The sequence below is a fragment of the Pholcus phalangioides genome, unplaced genomic scaffold (assembly GCF_987345545.1).
Source record: "Pholcus phalangioides strain wild (caught in Gottingen) unplaced genomic scaffold, Ppha-v1.0 ptg000015l_1, whole genome shotgun sequence".
NCBI classification, from domain to species: Eukaryota; Metazoa; Arthropoda; class Arachnida; order Araneae; family Pholcidae; genus Pholcus; species Pholcus phalangioides.
The window spans coordinates 2,457,738-2,477,005 of NW_028301608.1; the positions used below are offsets into that span (position 1 = coordinate 2,457,738).

At 35.5% G+C, this 19,268-nt stretch overlaps 2 protein-coding genes across 6 annotated transcripts in view; one reads left to right on the forward strand and one right to left on the reverse strand.

The window, feature by feature from the left end:
• LOC149075237 (uncharacterized) overlaps positions 1-11,540 on the reverse strand; it is an 82,127-nt gene extending 70,587 nt beyond the window's left edge. The window contains exons 1-4 of one of the 3 annotated variants that reach the window (XM_089242536.1): positions 11,352-11,540; positions 9,410-9,622; positions 7,836-8,012; positions 382-567 (exon numbers count right to left, since the gene is read on the reverse strand). In XM_089242536.1, the coding sequence (XP_089098662.1) occupies positions 382-567; positions 7,836-8,012; positions 9,410-9,571 (525 nt within the window). In that variant the 5' untranslated portion in view covers positions 9,572-9,622; positions 11,352-11,540. The remainder of the gene's footprint in view (positions 1-381; positions 568-7,835; positions 8,013-9,409; positions 9,623-11,351) is intronic. The other 2 variants (XM_089242538.1, XM_089242537.1) reach the window with 2 other exon arrangements.
• A 508-nt stretch (positions 11,541-12,048) lies between these two features.
• Positions 12,049-19,268, forward strand: part of LOC149075238 (membrane-associated guanylate kinase, WW and PDZ domain-containing protein 1-like) — a 102,149-nt gene continuing 94,929 nt past the window's right edge. For all 3 annotated transcript variants that reach the window (XM_089242540.1, XM_089242541.1, XM_089242542.1), the window contains exon 1: positions 12,049-12,788. In XM_089242540.1, the coding sequence (XP_089098666.1) occupies positions 12,392-12,788 (397 nt within the window). In that variant the 5' untranslated portion in view covers positions 12,049-12,391. The remainder of the gene's footprint in view (positions 12,789-19,268) is intronic.

Below are 19,268 nucleotides of genomic sequence, written 5' to 3' on the forward strand. Positions count from 1 at the left end.
TCCCCTCGACCAAACTAATGTCCCTCTCTGTAATTATGGTCTCCAAAACCTGATGGCATACTCCAATCCTAAATGAACTAAGCCCCAGAAAAGCAGACGGATCACTTTGGAAGAGCGTGAAGAAACTTTTTTGACAATGAAACTGAGCATTCTGTTCACTTTTTTTAACCACTGCTGAACATTAACACAGAGCTTGTGAATTAAACTCTTACAAATATATATTTTTTTAATTTTAGTATTTGACAAGCTATAATGTACCAGTGATATCACTGATTTTTTACCACACAACAGACAAAAAAAATTTTAAATCAATGCAGACAATAAAGCTATATTTAAAATAATCAGAAAGAAATTCTCATATGCTTTAAAGTCAAAACTTACCTGCTGAAGCAGCTCAATGGTTTTCTTAAGAGCCAAGATTTCTGATTCATATTCTATTAGGATAGATGCCTTTTCTTCTAATTCAGCTGCAACTTCTTTCAATTTTTTCTCTAGTGTTTCTATTATTGTTTTGCTACACTTGTCAGATGCTTCCAGATCAGTGCAAGGCTTCTGAAATGGACTAGCCTAAAAGTTTCCAAAGTAAATTAGTCATTTATGCAGAGCCATAAAGAATAATTAAAAAGAAAGTTTCATATGCACACCTTTTTTTCATAGAAAATGTTTCTGATTTTTTTTCCTTCTCGCATATTCATAGAAATTTGTTTGGGTAATACAAAAATCCATGATTAAAGAATTTTATAGCTTCATGATTCTGTATCCTCAATATGTGAGGAGTTAAAATGGAACTGTCCAATGTGCATCACAAATGACGATAATTTTTTTAATGTATGACATGTGCCTTAGATTCCCTTGTGAACGTCTTCCGGCAGAGGAACTGTGAATGTGGTCAGTTGGTCAGTATATAGGTATGTTGAAAAACCATAAACATTTTTTAGGCAGATTACAGTTTGAAAAAAAAAATATCAATTTATTATACATCATAATATGATGTCCCCCCCATCACACATAGGTGATGGGGGGGGGGGAGTAGTTTCAGCTTTCACATCCAATCAGCATTTGTTAGTTTTGTCATGCTGCCCAATTCAGAGCCATATGATTTTCATGTTGCTGAGGCCTTTAATTTATATTTAGTTGCAATGTTATTTCCAGTAAGAATATTGTTTTAAATGCCTGAAATTTTCAACATAATTTAATAATAATAAAAATCATTATTTACACATATTGGTTTGAAAAATAGAGCTGTAGATTATAATGACAATAATGTTGCTTAAAATTATTCTGAAGAGAGTATAAAATTATTTATAATGAGTGTAAGGTTTTCCCCCATTGGGAAGGAGCATGATGGGAGTAGAAAGCGTGGGTGGGGAGAGAAAGGCCCTCGACGAAGAGAAAAGAAGCTTGGTGTGTTTTCAAGTAGTTAGAGAGTGGCTCCTGTGGACTCAGGAGGTAATTTCAAGGGCTCGTTGTAAGCGAGGAGGACGTGTTAATAGTATAATGTTTATTGTGAAAAAGTATGATTAAACCAAATATTATATATAAAAGTGGCAAAGAGTGCTTATGATTGTGGCAATTATTCATTGAAAACGAACCCTACATAGTGGTGTCAGCAGTGCGGTCAGTAGAACTATACTGAATGGAAACTGACTATTTTGTGCGAAGGTGATCGCAGGAATAAATCATCGTTAAGCGGTTGACAAAATAGAAGAATCAGGACTGATCACTTGGCGTAGCTGATCACACATTGGGTGGTGACCATTGTCTCAAGACATCGGAATATTTATGTGAAAGCTCGGCCATCGGCAGAAAAGAATGAGCATCAAGACTTTCGCCTCTACTGAGGTGAGCGGTCACATTTTTTTTGTTTGCAAGGCGAAACCGAACTATTTTCGTACCGTAATTTCATTCGATACTGATTTTAAAAAGAAAAAAAAAATTAAAAATGGCCGTCTTTGCCATGGGACGAAAAGAGGACCTGCTGGTTTTAGCAGACGAGCTACGGGCGGAAGTCCCCAAAGACGCAAAGGTTGGGGATTTGAAAGAGCTAATCATGAAAAGCCCTCATTATGAACCAGAATTTGTGAAAGAATTACTAAATAGTATTATCGATGAAAGAACAGAGCGAGAAGCAAGAAACCACGAATTAGAGGTAGAGAGAATAAAACATAATGAAAGACGTGGAACACGTGGCAATAATGATTTTATTGGGTATTTGAATTTAATGAAAGGTGTAATACCAGAAGTGATGGAAAACATAGAGGATTGGCCTTTTTTCTTTCATCAAGCAGAGACTATATTCAAGTTGTATGAGGTCCCAGAGGAATACCATGGGAAAATTATACTATGCATTTTGAAGGGGAAGGCTGGATGCATGCATAAGTATGAGGCAGGCAGAACCCGATTTTGATGATTACAACAGAATCAAAGAGATGATTTTGAAGGAATTTCAAATCACTCCCATTGAACATAAAAAGAATCTAGATACGATGAAAAGGAAAACGGAGGAAACGTATAGTCAATATGCGGTCAGGGTGGAAACAGCTGTAGATTTATACCTCAAGTCGAGGGAAGTTAGCACATTTGAGGATTTGAAGCAATTGGTCATCGTTGATAAAATTAAAGAAAGCCTGTCCCCAAACATCAGAACCTACATACAGTTGAAAGAAACAGACGGTTGGTTAGATGCAGTCAAACTTGCGAAAGAAGTAGATAATTACACGAGTGCGACAAATAATAGCGGTTCACATTCAGAAAATTTTTCTGACATAGGATGTTATGATAACCAACAGAATAGATATTTTCGTGAGCGTGACCATGGAAAGAAATATTCTGATCAGAAGCCACTTCGAAAGGAAGGTTGTTTCATTTGTTCGTCAAGATTCCATGTAAAAAGAAACTGTCCTGAAAATAAGAACAGAGTCAGCATGAGTAATAGAAGAGCAGGTAATTTGGATACTAGAGTCAACCAGATAGAAACGGAAAGTGTAATACAAGATACAGAAGCGTTTTCAGTAACAGGAATCGGTATCAGTGACGATATCAGACAGGATTCGGATATATCCAATCTATCACAGCATTGAAGAGAATGAAAGTTAGCATTGAGGGAAAAATTGTGAATGCATTGATTGATTCAGGTTGCCAAATTTCTGTCTTAAGAGAAGATTTGGTCCTTCGCCACAAGACAGAGTCTAAAGCAAAGACATATTTGAAATCTGCATTCGGAAAGCCTATTTTGGCAGGTTTGAGACACGTCAATCTGGCCATTCCCGTAACGGACAAAACAAGTGTAGTCCACCACAGAGCTATCTTGTGCGCTATTACACCCCACATAAGTGAGGAGGCCATATTACATCCACAAATTATCGACTTACTCAAAGGGGAAGTGAAGGCCCAAAAGATCGCAGCTGTGAACAAGAAAGATATAACGAACAACGAAATGCAGGCAAAGCAGGGTGGGAGAGATGGAGTGGATGAGAGGAAAAAACATAAACAGAGCACATCCTCACCCCACAAGAAGAATTTCAAAGAAGCGACCCACTGGTTGCTGAATGGGAGTCAGCAGCGAAGGGTAAGTGAGGATACGGCGGGCTGTGCTCTTCAACAAAGGGGTTGGGGGTTGGTTTTACCAAAAGGAAAAAAAAGTTTTTTTGCGAAGGGCCCGTAAAACTCCTTTTGAGGGACATATAAGAGTGCTAAGAAACAAATGACAGAATCTGGTACTCATTTTATTGGGAGGGGATTGTCAAGGATATGAAGGAATTTCGTGTGTGCATGTGAGGCTTGCCAGTTGAGAGGAAAGAACGAAGTCTCAGACAGAGTTTCAATTACTCCATCAGTAGGGGCAGAACAAAAACTCATACTATCCGATCATCATCACAACACCTGGAAGCGGACACGCCAGGGACAGACAACGTAAGCGCCGACGTGATATCACATTTACGAACAGAATGAATTGTGTGAACTGAAATAATGAACATTAATGTTTACTTGCGTCTTATTGCAAATCATGTAAATATTTATTGCTATCAGTATCGTGTTGTTTGATCATATCCTAGTTTCTATTATCAGTATCACTGCATGTAATCAGATTGTCTTGTAAAATATGTTATGCATATTTCACGCTTAGGAAGGGGGTAATGTAAGGTTTTCCCCCATTGGGAAGGGGCATGATGGGAGTAGAAAGCGTGGGTGGGGGGAGAAAGGCCCTCGACGAAGAGAAAAGAAGCTTGGTGCGTTTTCAAGTAGTTAGAGAGTGGCTCCTGTGGACTCAGGAGGTAATTTCAAGGGCTCGCTGTAAGCGAGGAGGACGTGTTAATAGTATAATGTTTATTGTGAAAAAGTATGATTAAATCAAATATTATATATAAAAGTGGCAAAGAGTGCTTATGATTGTGGCAATTATTCATTGAAAACGAACCCTACAATGAGTATATTAAGTATTTATTATTGGTATAATATAGTGATTTCAAACATTACATGCAATCAGTGCATTTATTTTCAATAGGAATTTCTATAATGAAATTTACTGTTCAAGGTTTTTGACGCGACGGTTTAAGTCGTTAAAAACCTGCCAACTCTGCTTATAAGAAAAAAGTGAGTCTGGTTCATCCTTAGTGATTCAGAATATAAAAAAAGTTTGTGAAAAAAAAATTGATAACATAAACCAATGTCCTGATGAATACGATAAATGAATTTTTTCCCATCTTATGAATGATATTGGTCTGTTCCATACTTTACAAAAGTGATAACAATACCGTGATTCTAATGAGTAGCATCGACTCACTGTACCAGCTTTTTCATTTCCAATATAAAAAGCTCAGGATTTTCATAAATAAATTTCCCAGAGTCTTCCAGGTTTTTCAGTCAAATTTTAGAAAAAAGAACATAGTAATTTTTTAATCAAAAGTGTGTCAAGTTTTATTTTTACAAAAAAAAAGGGATATAGTTAATAAACTGAATGTACTTATAAATTCTCTGTACGTTCACACAGTTCTTTAAAGTTCTTAATAGTTTTTGATTTTTTTTTATTCTTCTAAAATAAAAAGAATGAAACTAAAAGCATATATACAAAAAGTCACAAAAGAAATACGTACAGTAAAACCTCACTAATCTAAACTAATTGGGACCTGTTCAGATTAACAAAAGTTCAGATTACCAGAATGTGTCTTTTAAGCATGGCTTTTTTTAAATCCGTAATAATAATAATGAGCATCCCTACGGGTGGGATAAAAGTTGACTAGATAATTCTGTTTTCAATGACTGAAAAAATTTCGGGGAAATTAAAGGGATATTTTTTACCTCCTAAAGTCTTTGCTAATGAATTAAGTGGCTTTACAAAACCTCAAACAGGTGTACAAAAAAATATTGCTTCCATATTTCATTGAAGATGAGAATAAGTCCCTTTCCATTCTTTAAAAAAATTGGAAGGAAAAAATCACTAAAAATGTCATTTACTGACCTGCAGAAGTATGGTAAAACGTGATGGAAACTTTTCTAAAGAAAACCTGTGAAAAATTATAGCTTGCTTTTGACAATAATCAAGAAATAACAAAAGAATCCGATAAAATGCTCCAGCTTTCAAAAGAAATCTCTAGTTTTGAGGGAAGCACAGGAAAGATGTGAGTGAAATGTGGACTCTAACACAGCCATCAAATTTTCACAGATGCGGAAATTGTCTCTGAAGTTTCAACTGGCAATGGTTTTCTTTCAATGATTCATTGTCGAGCGATGAGTTAGATCAATTGTTCTCAAAGTGTGCGTCAGTTCTCTTAAAGATGCCACCAACCTTTGTTAAGGGTGTCACGGCGAGCTGCGAACATTGATGATTGCCTATCAGTGCTTTGCAGTGATTTTTTTCTTAGACTATTCTGAGCGATCGCAGATAAATGTTGTCATGGCAAAGGAGCCACAAATGGCAAATGTTTGAGAACCACTGGGTTAGATAGATTATCACGCTCCCCACCAAAGGCTCATTCAGAAGCTGTGGTAGCATTTGAACCTCTCCTTCCACACATGGAGCAGTATAGTAATGAAACCCCTTTCCCAATAATTATGTAATAATAATGAATGTTTTTCTTCAATCTTTCCCAATAATAATGAATGTAATAGAATTCAACAATACGTAACTAAACAAATTATAAACTTGATCAACAATTTAAATGGCAATTAAACTAAGTGTATTATTTCGGCCTATATGAAAAAAAAATTAATTCATACCAATTTAGCTGTTGAGAAGAAAATAAATAAGGATTATTTTATACTTTTAACTTAGAAAATAATTTTTTTTCGCAAAACATTCATACAGGCAAACTTGGTTAATTCAAATTTGAGTAATTCCCCTTGAGTTTTCCAATTCAATTTAATGTTAAAATTACCCGTTTAATTCAATTTGAAATCATTTAAAATCATTTTCCTCATGTTTTGTGTAATTCAAAGTTTTATTCAGATGTCATTTGCAAAATGCTTATTTTCTCTGAATTTCTGTCTGAATTTTGGTCATCCTTTTCTTTACTGTGTTGGTAACTGATCTTAGGGTATAACAAATATTTAAAAAATTACATAATTAGCTGTCGTCTTTCAGTGGTCAGCTGAGTTTTACTGGTTCCTGAGTGACTTCATTAGCACCTGCCACTGGCAGATGTAAATGCAACTATTCAGGAGATATAAAAGTTTGCATCTGTATGTGAATCTCTCCATAGACAAATTCAGTTGAAGTGCTGAGATTCTAGTTAGTCTGATAAAATGCATTGGAGATTTGTCCCTCTAGCGTTATTACTTGTTTATTTTGGAGTATCAATGTTTAACAACATTTCTCACCATGTCCAAAAAAAGTTCATATCTCTAAACCAGCAGTTCTCAATTGGTGCTCCGCAAAGCCCCAAGGGCTCTTTGTGCAACTCCCAGGGGCTCCGCGGCGACTCAAGGAAAATAAAATGAATCAGTAAATTTGATAGATAAGTAAATAAGAGAGGCCTACAAGGTTCTGTCGTAAAAATTATGTACAAAAAGAGGACTCCTCGAGTCAAACAGAGCTCCGCCATTGAAATTATATACTGAAAAGTGCTCTGCGAGTCAAAAAAGGTTGAGAACCACTGCTCTAAACTAACTCTAGAAAAAAAAAAACATTGGTGGAGTTATGGATGTGGATATTGGTGAAGTAGAAAATAAAGTCACATGGACTCTTCTCATGAAGAGAACAAGAATGAATCTAAGAAAGCAATAGAAGTCGTTATTCAAACACTTGCAGAAACTTGGAAGGACATTCAAGTTCTTGATGTCAATAGTGTATGTATTGTATATGTATATATGTTTGTATATTGTATACATGTTTATGTGTGTACATATCTTTGCATTTGTGTAATTAAAAACAAAGCTACAGACATGTTAGAAAAAAGTAAGGCTGCTTAAGCTAGAAAATTACATCTTTTATTCTCTAAATCAATTTGGAGATTTTGTTCAATGTTTAAGAGCATCCAAAAGAAAACAAATTAATATTACAGATGAAATAATTTTCATGATTGTTATGTTGTTTTATACAAGCACTAGTTGCAACAATAAAGAAACTGACATATTAAGTAATAGCATTCAACCATTCAATACATTTTCAAAGTTAGCAACAGTTTTTGCTTTTTTAGTGAAAAAAATAGTTATTCTGTATTGATGATTGGATAATTCGAACTTTTTTGCTGTCCCCATGAGCTACGAATTAACCAAGTTTGTATTTGCTCAATTTACCCCACAACCTGTAACTTACAATTACAAAAAGATTTAAAACTTATAATTTTAATATTTCTTCATTAGTAGCCAGTGAAACATAATAATTAAAATTAGCTCACCGTGAATGAATTCCTTTTTATTTGCAAAAGCTGGCCTTCAAGCAGGTCTGCTCTAGCATCACGACTCTGAAGCTCCACTTGAAGCTTCTGATGTTTCATTTCCAAATCTTGGCATTGTTCAGAAAGAGTTCGTACTTCCTTTTGCAAACAGCAGTTTTCAGATTTTTGCTCTTCTTCCTGTAGCATACAGATCGATCAATATAGCTAACAGGATAATTTAAAAAAAAATTAGGAAGCTTTTATACAGTTATACCTGAGCTTACAAATTTTTAGGCTAACAAAAACTCTTTTTGTAATTTTTTGGCCTCAGCTAACGAATACAGATTCGGCTGATAACATTTATGAAGAAAACAATATATGTGGTAACATAAAAAATCTGCATCGTGAGTTGAATTTTTACATCAATCACCAGAATTATTCTCATTGGAGTCCATTTAACTCATGTCCATCTCAGAATCTTTATTCAGATGTACCTACGTCTCTTTCTGAAATTTTTTGAGCCATTTCATGCAAAATAAAAGATTCAGCTAATAGAAAATGTATATAAAACAGAAGCCTCTGTTTTCAGAGCACACATTCTTTCAGAGCAAGACTCTTAGCATTAAGCAGAACAGTCTGGTAGTCATTTTCAATCTGCATGTGTCAAACAAAAATGAGCTGATTAAATCACAAATGGATGGGGTCACGTACAAACCTGATTGGGTTGCGTCAACACAAGCTTTACTAAACTAAAGCTGTTATTGGTTGCATACATCAGTGTAAAATAAAAAGGTCTTCAGTATAGTTCAACTTCCTGTACATTCTCATTTATTCAATTTTGAAGCTGTTCATTTTAGCCTTGAATCAGTTTGTCTTTTTTATAACATTCCTTGGTGTTTTAAAAAACTTACCTTTAAATTTTGAGCTGGAATGAATCAAACGATTTTCCATATAAACCTATGGGAAATCATATTTCATCCAACGAGTGTGATTCTGGAACAAATCTTAGTTAGCCAAGGTATCACTATATTTTTTCTTAAGAACATCAACCACAGAGGTAAGAGTTCATGAAATATTTATAAATATACAACACAAAATAGAAAATGGGGTTTGGTGAGGAACCTTCATAGAAACTAAAGGACCATGATAATTTAGGACCTATGAGGAAGTGCTCCAAAAATATTGCCAAAAACAATAAATCAGTACAGAGTATATTATTCTTGCATTCCAACCAAGCACAACTCCGGTCTATCACCATGGGCAATTTATTACTGAATGATTCGTGCCGAAAATGTGAACATAACAGCCTGAGAGTGTATCTAGCATTGTGCGTTCGTACCGTTGTAGGCCAGTTACTCTCTGTGGTAAAACTTTTTAACAAGGAGATCAACTCAAATTCAGGCCTTAAAGTTGGGAACGCAGAAACCAAATTCTGCCAACCACCACTGTACCATGATGCGATTCAAGTTTCACAATGCGAGTTTGTCATTAAATAGGGCATACTGGGAAGTTTTAAGGTTACTGATGAAAGCAGTAGGAAAAGAAAAGAATTCAATTTTTAACGAGATTTCTCATAAAAAAAGAACTGATGTTACCTTTCGTTTATGGCTGTCAATAATCTGTTCCAAATTCTCAATTACAAGCAGTTTTTGCTGCCGCTCCTTCTGTAACTGTTCCAGCTGATGTTCAAGGACATCTATTTTTTGCAATGCTTGAGGAGATAGATTCATTTTCCATTCGGTAGCTGCCCAATCCATGTTTTAGTTATTCATAAAAACCACTAGAGGGTTACATATACTGGAGTATTACTGCATAATAGAATAGAATAGTTTAAAGAGCAAGAACCTTTGAACCAGTAATCTGAACATTTCAAAAGCTTTATAACTGAACATATACTATTAAGCAATTTAAACTAAATTTCTGATACCTATGGCTAGCGACTATTTTTTTAATTGCCAGACCTGATGTTGTGTTATTCTCCAGGGTTACGGGAAGGATGACAGGAGCAGTAATTTAACGTTGTAACCATACCATTTATCCCTTTTTTGTCTTGGCTAATTTTCGTCAAAGCAAAACCAAATTGAGCAATTTGGCTTGTTTGTTTCCACACAGCATGTTTTAAATAAATAACAAATTTAAATGCATTACACTAAAAAGGAAATATTTGACGCTAGACAGGAGCCATAAATTCAAAGAAAATTCACCAAGACAAAAAAGACACGAATTGATGATGCCATGACTGATATAGAATTTTAGGAAGCGATACACAACATAAAGGACGCTATTTTCAATGTCACCATTACCTGGGCTGTCCTTGCATTGATGTTTATATTGATCGTTTTCTGTGTGTAAAACTAAATACAATATGCATGTTTTATGTTTTATTCACTTTTAAAAGATTTTATTTTCATTTTTGTCCCAAGCCGGCAGTGAAATCACGTTCTGTACATATGTATTATGGATTTGTTATCCGTCACAGCTCTTGTCCAGACAGTGTCAGTTGATCAGTTTTACTGTATTCAGGACGGATAAGATTCCGTAAGCAGGGTTGCACCAAATTTGGCTATTTCGAACTTCGCCAAGGTTTTTGCTCCTTGGTGACCTAGAATTTTTTTGCTCGCCAAAAATTTTAAAGCAAATCAATATGCCTGGCAAAAAAAAAGAAATTTGGCACTTTTTCGGCAAAACTAGAACATCGTGAGTAGGAATTCTAGAACCAATGGAGAAAATATTGACCACAAGATTCACCAACTCATTACATTTGGTAATTTTTTAAATGCTTACTCTGGCAAATCCAGCACCAATCAAATTTTTTGATACGATTGTTGTTTGGAACCATATTAGTGGCACATTTTGGGCAAGAAACTATGATTTGTGTTACAGGTATCTCACTGAATTCTGCCAAAAACTAAAGTTTTTTTTGTTTGAATGCTCTCATCCATAAAAAATTGAAAAATTTCCCCACCAAACGATACCCGATGACGAATAGGGTTTCAGTCTAAATAAAGTTCAATAATGACGAATACGATAACAAGACAGCTAAGGCACTGGTGAGAACCAGAAATGAAAATGACACTAAAATATATAATGATAGCACGTTAGTGCATGAAAAGCACCATTGGCCCCAATGAAAAATTTTGAAAGACCAAACCGCCAAGATAATTATTTGGCAACAAAAAACAATCCCCAAAATTGGCGCAACCTCACTTACGGAATCTTAGCCTTCAGGACTGGTTTCATAAATCATGCTTGGCTACTAGGAAATTTCATTGGCTCCTAAATACCTTCTCGATTTGACAAGTCGTGCTGAGCACAACTGGAAAACCCTCTCATTCATTGGATACAACTCATAACATAAAACCAAGAACCCATCTTTGGACTTTGAAGAATTAAAGATTCATTTTCAAATAAAATCATTCATGTGAGAAGATTCAAAATAATGAAAAATGATGTGGCCTGACTCATGTAAGATTCAAAATAATGAAATGAGATTGATGTGGCCTGAGATTGACATAGCATTTTAAGACATACTGTTACCTTTTTAAAGACAAATCATGAAAATGTTTTCAATGAAATATGATGAAAATGTTTAAAAACTTATTAAGTTGAAAGCGATCAACCAAATTTAATTATTTAAAAAAAAAAGTCGAAATATTATTATAGATAAGTAACCAAATTTTTCACTAATGTTTTCAACATTCAAGTTTTGAGTTCAAATCACTGATTGGCTACATCCATAATACGATTACGATATTGATAAACACTAAAATTCAACTGACACTTCCAAGAAAAAAAAAAATAAAATTTTCAACTTTTTAATAACGATCATCAAATCGTTTATGTTTAAAATGTTTTTAATTCCATTATTTATTTATTTTTTTAGAGTTTTTCACAATGAAAAGTTTTTTTCCTTTGAAATGAGAAGAATATACGATTTCATCCTAAATTGCTTTAATGATAGGAAAGATATCTTAAAACTACGGTAAATTACTTAAGATTGTTTTTATAACGTGAAAAGATATTATTTATTAATCGATGTAATCGATAAAGAAGGAATTTCTGAATATTTAAAATTTTTAGGTATTTTATCAATTAAAACTTGTTGTCAAAAGTTAGATCGTGAGGCCTAATTTATTTTGTTTCTGTTTCTTGGGGTTTCGTTCGAATTTTAATTCAATTCGGTCCACTAATTACCCTCCAGAGAGTGTGTGGATCGGCGTAATCGTAATCGCAAGTGTGTGTTGCGTGTCAAAAACCTGTTGCTGTTGTTAATTTGAATTTTTGCACCTAAATAATATTTGGTTGGTCGCGAATTTATTAGTTATGTCTATACGCGATGTCCATTTCGACGTAGGATGATGTCCACGGTCCCATTCAACATCACGTGTTAAATGGTTTGCGTCTATTATGAGCGAGCGAGTGAGTGAGTGATTAGCGAAGTAAAGTGCTGGGTACGTGATTATGTGTTTTTCGCTGCTTCGCTCACATGTTCGCTCAAATCATCGCCGTACGAATAGGTGAGAAGCGGCCAAAATGCCACATTCACATTGTTCGGGCATTTAACAAAACTGGCAATTATGTTATCATCCTCGCCCCAACCTTCGGTGGATGATGCAGTCGCTGCTCAGAGGTGTGTCACTCCCAATCGCAACATCATCCAATCCACCACAGAGAGCTGCGATGCTGCATATCAACAACATCCTCCTCCTCAGTGGGGCCAGTTGGCTTACGAATGCGACGTGTTTGCGAGACTGGATGGTTCCTTCGAGTTCATTGTAGAGGGTGGTTCGGATAATGGCGAGTTCCCTTTCTTTGGTTCGAACCACGGTACATATCAGAATATTTCTAGAGGCGACATCATATTGGAAATTCAAGGACAGAAAGTAGCTGGCTATACGCAGAGAGACGTCATTGCGTGGCTCGCACACTGTTCTCGAAATGGGAACGTGGTAAAGATTAAAGCTGTCAAAGCAGGTGCGGTTTTGTTACACGAAATTTTATTGTTCACGTGTTTGTATCGAAATCTGCCGTGTTTACTTCAAAATATGGAAGGTAGATGGCAGCACATGTATAACACGAAACAAGGGTGACTTTGTTAACATAGATATATTAGAACCGTGTACATTCTTGCATGCACCAATTCATTAAAAATTCTCCAGTGCAATGTTTACAAGATGCATGTGTGGTTATGGTCAACTAGTATTACAGTAGATTCTGCTTTAATGTTCCCATGTAGAATCTTGTAATGCTTCCTACTCACTATGCCTCATTTTCGTGTTCTTAACTCTTACTAATACTTATCGAGATTACCCATATAAAGTGTTTTCCCGCTTATACCACTTTTTCATGACAATTTTGGGAAAATGTAAGCAGGATTGACGCACACATACACACATTGATATTTATATCAATTACATTAGGGCTTGACAAATCCCAGGTTGCCCTGGTGACTAAACAATTAGCATTAGTACTGGAACAGTTATAGTATGATTCTCCTAAAGCAGAATGTTTTGCATTGTTCTGTAACAAGCCTTCAGCTAACTGGAAATGTTCTGCAGCAAAAATTCCCATGTAGTGCATGGTGTTTTCTACAATTTTTTCTTAGAATTCTTCCAGATTGTTCTATGACATACGTCAGTTTTCGGCATATTCTGCTTTGGGGTATAATCCTCTTTTGGTGATGTGTTGGTGATTATTTTCTCTGGCGTAGAAAAAATTCCCTAGAGCATGATGAGAAGCAGGGTTTCGGAACAGCTTCGGTATGAGAGACACGCCAACTTGGCAACTTTTTTTCAACGATAAGTCGCCAGTGCCACCGTGTAGTGTTCTGCATTGCCGTTTTTCTGCTGGGTTGTCGTTGTTCTAGAATTATTTCTGTTAAAAAAGGTGACACTGTTGTTGTTTTTCCATGTTCCTAGCTCGTCTTTTGAAATTTTCAAACGGGTCTTCTCCCTTTCCATATTCTCTTTCTTTCTCTTTTAAATGACATCACCTTATAGCCGAGGCATTTTGAATGATTTGAAAAACCGTTGGGAGATAATATATACGGAAGGAAGAGAAAATGATCTAATGTAGCGTGTGGTTCGGATTAATTAATTATTGGATATCTCTCAGGTTGTACCTTTAATATTATTCGATATTTATTCTTTTCTGCATACAGGATGCCCCTGTATCCTTTTTATTTATTTTTCTTATTTATTTTATTTAAAAGAATAGATTCCCGGAAAGAGAGGAAAGAGAGTCCGGGTTTTAATTTATAATACATAGAATACATTTATTTATACAACATGCAGGACCATTGTTTGTTTAAGAGTGGATACCTTATGTTGTTTTGATGTTCAGTCTTAGATAGTGATAATTTTATTATAATTATGCTTGTTGGTTTTAGCATTTTTATGCTTGCTTGAGCGTCAATAGCGTTCGACAGCCCCATATCATATTTATAATCCAAATCTTATTTATGTTTCCATTTCTCTTGTGTTTCATGATATTTTTCATATTGTTTTCTATGCTGGCTATATTTTTTTTCGGTGCCCGTAATGTGTCTAACGGCCTTGGAGAATTTTGATGGGGTCGTCAGACATGTTTGCCGCTGAAAATTGCCAAGCTGCCCGTGATACCGATGCTCATATCCTTAAACCTTCCAGGATTTCTCCTGACTTTTTATCCATGGTAGCAATTTGGCTAATCAGATGGAAAACGTTGTTGCCAAATAAAAAAGCACCTTAGCCAAATTGACGCGTTATATAAAATATGGATTCAATTTATATCAAGTTTTTTGGAGTTTTTCTCCCATTGGTTATATACTGAAAATAACGGTAATTTTGCGACTACCTACCTGGTGTTAAAAGACAGCATATCTGCGATGTAAATTTGCTTTATTTCCCACAAGATTGCATTCATACCAAATTGAAAAGGGGATTATTGCACTCTTTTAAATTGCCAAATTTTTTGGAGATCATTGGGAAAAACAGGATCTGTAAGAGCTCTAGCTGATATCCAGTTTTGTCATCTAGCCACTATGCAGTCGTGTGGTTATCATCGGTCGTTGCCAATCGTGACAATTTCACGTCACGAAAATGCGGATTTGGTTAACAGGGGTGGCTCGAGAAAAAAAATCTGTACCCATGCGGAACCTATTTTTGGAGCTACTTACCACGTTTTTTGGTTGACAAAGCTTTTTTCATCCATCCAAGGGGCATTTGGTGCCCCTTTTAGAGCAGCACCCAATATGACCGCTCGGTCCGTGGGCCACCCATGCATTGATGGGGTGCATGATACTGTCTGCTCTTAACAATAGTCAAAGGAGGAAGTTTGTGCTAGGAGCATGCTCGTTTTACATAACTATGTGAGATACCTATTATATACGAATGTCCTACCTTTCCAAAACATGTTGGAGAGAATAAAATGTTCCCACCATCTCTTCTATTTACTCACGCTCCCTCTAGTACAGAGAATTATACTCTGCCTGCAATTAAAATTATTGCTGGGATTTTTCTTAACATTGTATCACCAACAGAACTATCAATTATGTGTGATGAATGCGTTGCAGTACAATACAAAGAATTGTAAGTAATGACATCAGTTCAGAGAATAGATAGCTATTGGACAGATATATTTTAACTTTGTAACCTTGATAGCAGCCCAAAGTTCAAAATTTTGCCAGTTTTGGTAAAGGTTTTTTTTATCTTTAGCACATGGTAATGCAGACAGTGAAGCAGGGTTTAAGCTGGATAAAAAATTCCTTTCGAAAAAAAACAAAAATGGGTGAAAAGCTTTAGCAAAATGCTACAATGCTAATGTAATGATTGATGGTTGGATTTCTCATTTCTTTCTTCCTGTGCACATTTTTGCAAAAGTGGCTACTACTTTTTTGCATTCTACGATTTTCTTTTGCATTTTGCGAAAAATATGACTGTAGCTTAAACCCTGCAGTGAAAGGGACTTCAGGGAATAACAGTGTTAACAAAAGTCTGTTTCTACAGTGAAAAATATATCCAATACTTTAATGGAATGAGACACACAAAATCTCATGTTTAAGGGCATGAAAAATGTTAAAAAATTGTCATTGAGATGCTGAATTCCTGAAAGTGACTTGTGATTTGTATAGAAAATATTGTAACGAGCTTCAGGCTGAGAAAACAGCAGAGAAATTTTTTTTTTTCAATCTATTAACATGCTGTTATGTTGAGAAAACCCTGATGAGAAGTCACCAAGAGTGAAACGAAGGCATGCTTTCATATGTCTTTTTTGCTAATGTCTTCTTACAAAAAAATTTTAACACATAGTTGAAAAGAGTAATACTATGGCTGTTAACGTTTTAAGCGGCACAGCAGAAATTGCTAACCTCCCTGTAAAATGCCATATTTTTCCTAATGAAGTATGCTTTCCTCTGATTTTCAGCAGGTGTTGGTGTTAAAATAAGTAACTTTTAAGGAGGCGGGATATCTCGTCAATGATGCTTAAAGGGTTAAAAAAAAAGATAAAAAATCCAATAAAAACAAATGACAAAAAGAATAACACGCAAAATACCCTTTTAGACTAAATAAAAAAGGATCAATATTGAAAATATAACGTCCTAGACCAGGGCTGGACAAATCCCACGCGCCAGGTTGCCATAGCTACTAAAAAAATTAGATTGACATTTAATTTTTTTTATGTTTGATAACTGAATTGAAATATAGGGACCACAAAATTTTCTGAAATTATGTCAGTCTGTCTGCTTGCAGAGAAGGGGGCCCCTTGAGTCCCATAGAAATTAAAGGATACTATATTTTGGATCAATTTTGTTTCGGGGGGGGGGGGGAATGTTTGGCTCCTATGAAATTTTCTAGCGCTCTTCCACCCCCAAGCAGAATGTTCTGCAATGAGCCCTTGCTGACTGGAAATATTCTGTGGTAAAAACTCCTAGATTGCTCTGTTACGTCAGATTTCAGCTTATTCTGCTTTTGGGGCGCGCCTAAATATCTTCTTGATTTATCAAGCTCTGTATTAGATCAGATACAGGATTGAAAGTAGTAAAAAAACCTGGACTCTCTTTTAAATAATACAATGGTCAGGGCTAAAAAAGTTCTCTGGGTTCAATAAAAACGGGATTGCGTGACCAAATATAATGGCTAGTATACAAAAAATTAATACAGTCGAATCCTGTTTTAACGAATACTGTTATAGCGAAATTCTCGTTTTAACAAACACTTTTCTAATTCCCCAGATAAGTTTACATAGGGATATTTTTAAATAACCTGAAATTCCTGTATAACAAAATTTTGTTATAACAAAGTGATTTCTACGGTCGCTTGGAGTTCGTTATAAAGGGATTCGACTGTATAAATAGAAATTGAATGAATGAGAGAAATATATCGGAAGGGTATATTTCGATAACGCGTAAAGGCGATAGGTATTCCAACAAGTAACTACTACTACTTCACTGCACACAAACTCCGGCCATATCCCTATACTTAATTTATCCAACAAGATATTTTTCATTTCATGCCGTGCATCACCCAGGTTCTATCGACCATTGTCAACTTTAGCCATTGCCCTGGATGAGGGGGGCTGGGTGGTGTTGGGTGCTATATTATGCATATTGCATGAATATAAACACATTATTTGAAAAAAAGATATATACAGATTTAAATATTTCTGTTATACAAAATTTATATCGATGTGCTCTGATGATGTCTTTGTAGCTCTATTGAGCCCTTTGTTGTTCTTTGTGGCCAGGCGCTAGGTCCGTGTTTTCTCTCATTAGCTTGTTGGCTCGGGTGAGCCCTCTGCTGTGGCCAGGCCAGGTCCTGGACCATGTCTTCCCTTGTTGGCTTGTTAGCTCGGGTGAGCCCTCTGCCGTAGCCATGCCAGGTCCTGGACCATGTCTTCCCTTGTTGGCTTGTTAGCTCGGGTGAGCCCTCTGCCGTAGCCATGCCAGGTCCTGGACCATGTCTTCCCTTGTTGGCTTGTTAGCTCGGGTGAGCCCTCTGCCGTAGCCAGGATCCAACAAGATAACTGGATGTAACATACTGGGGGAAAATGGTACATACGATAAAACGTATAAATGAACAAAGTAAAAATTATCTCCAAAATTTTAACGGCTCAATTAATTCACACACAGTGTGTCTATACAAAAGCCTATTATTACTAACAACATTTACGGGTTGCTCCAATATATCCAATAGTGAAAAGGGAAAAGTGCAACCTGAAAGAAATAATAATAAATATACAAAAATGCCAATGGAAGAAAATGCCCAACCAGGAAGAAAAGCACCAACAGACTGGAAAAGAAATCACCTAAGGAAAAAAAGGAATTGTATTATAGCTGTTCCAAAGTGCTTGCCTACCAATTTGTGTATGCTTACTATCAAAATTTTCAATCAGATCTTATTTTCACTAGGCCCTTGAGTTGTGCCCTCGTGGATCCATGTGTAAGAATGTCACTGATGGGAAGGGGTCATTTATTCTGGGAAAAGTCAGAAAAACATTATTTAAGCCTTTTTCTTGTGAAAAATCACTTTGCTCCTCAGAAATTTGACTGACGCCTGAATTGTTTTTTGATTTGTTAAGCCCTGGATTACATAGTGTTGATAGTTTGAATATCAAAGGATCGTTATGTTTCACATCATATTCTAATTTGTTTCTCTCTGAAGTTCAAGATTTTCTAATGTTAAATTTACCAATGGAATTGATATTTTTATTCATTTGTATCTCTACTCAGCAATAATCTAGGGCTTGACAAATCCAAGGTCGCCATGGCAACTAAAAAATTTATATTGGCTTTTAAAATTTTCTATGCATGATTTCTTTTTAGCTCAGGCAAAAGGAATACTCTTGGCTCCAAAAAATTGGTTACGGCTTATTTTTTTTTCTCGATTTGTCAAGCCCTGCAATAATCCATTCCAAAACTAAAGGCATAATACTATACTAAAATGAGCAGCATTAAGCAAATTATTCGTGTAAGAAATAATAGAAATTCATAATATCTCTCTTAAAATCTACACATGTGTGCACTACAGAGTGTGCACACACCTTTTACCACCACATTTTACTGGTGAACCATTGATCCAAGAGGCACATTTCCAATTAGAAAAAAAAAGTATCCAAATAACATGTAGTTATCCAATAACATAACTGTTTCAAAGTGTAGATATTTGCTGAGATATTTCAATTTAAAAAACTGGGAAAAGTTGGAAAAACAGGATAAATGGGATAAAAAACGCATGTTACCCGTATTTAACTTATCCAGTTTTTTCCCAACTTTCCCCTAATTTTTTAATTTAAATATCTCTGTGAGTATTGCACATAGAAACATGGAAGGTTTTTTTTTACCTCAGAAGAGACAAGACAACAACTTTCGGATTGGGTTTTTCATCACAGAGTTTTCATAGTTTTTTATTTTAATAACTATACAACCCCTTGCAATATGAATGACGTATCTGAGTACTGCAAATTATTTGGATACGT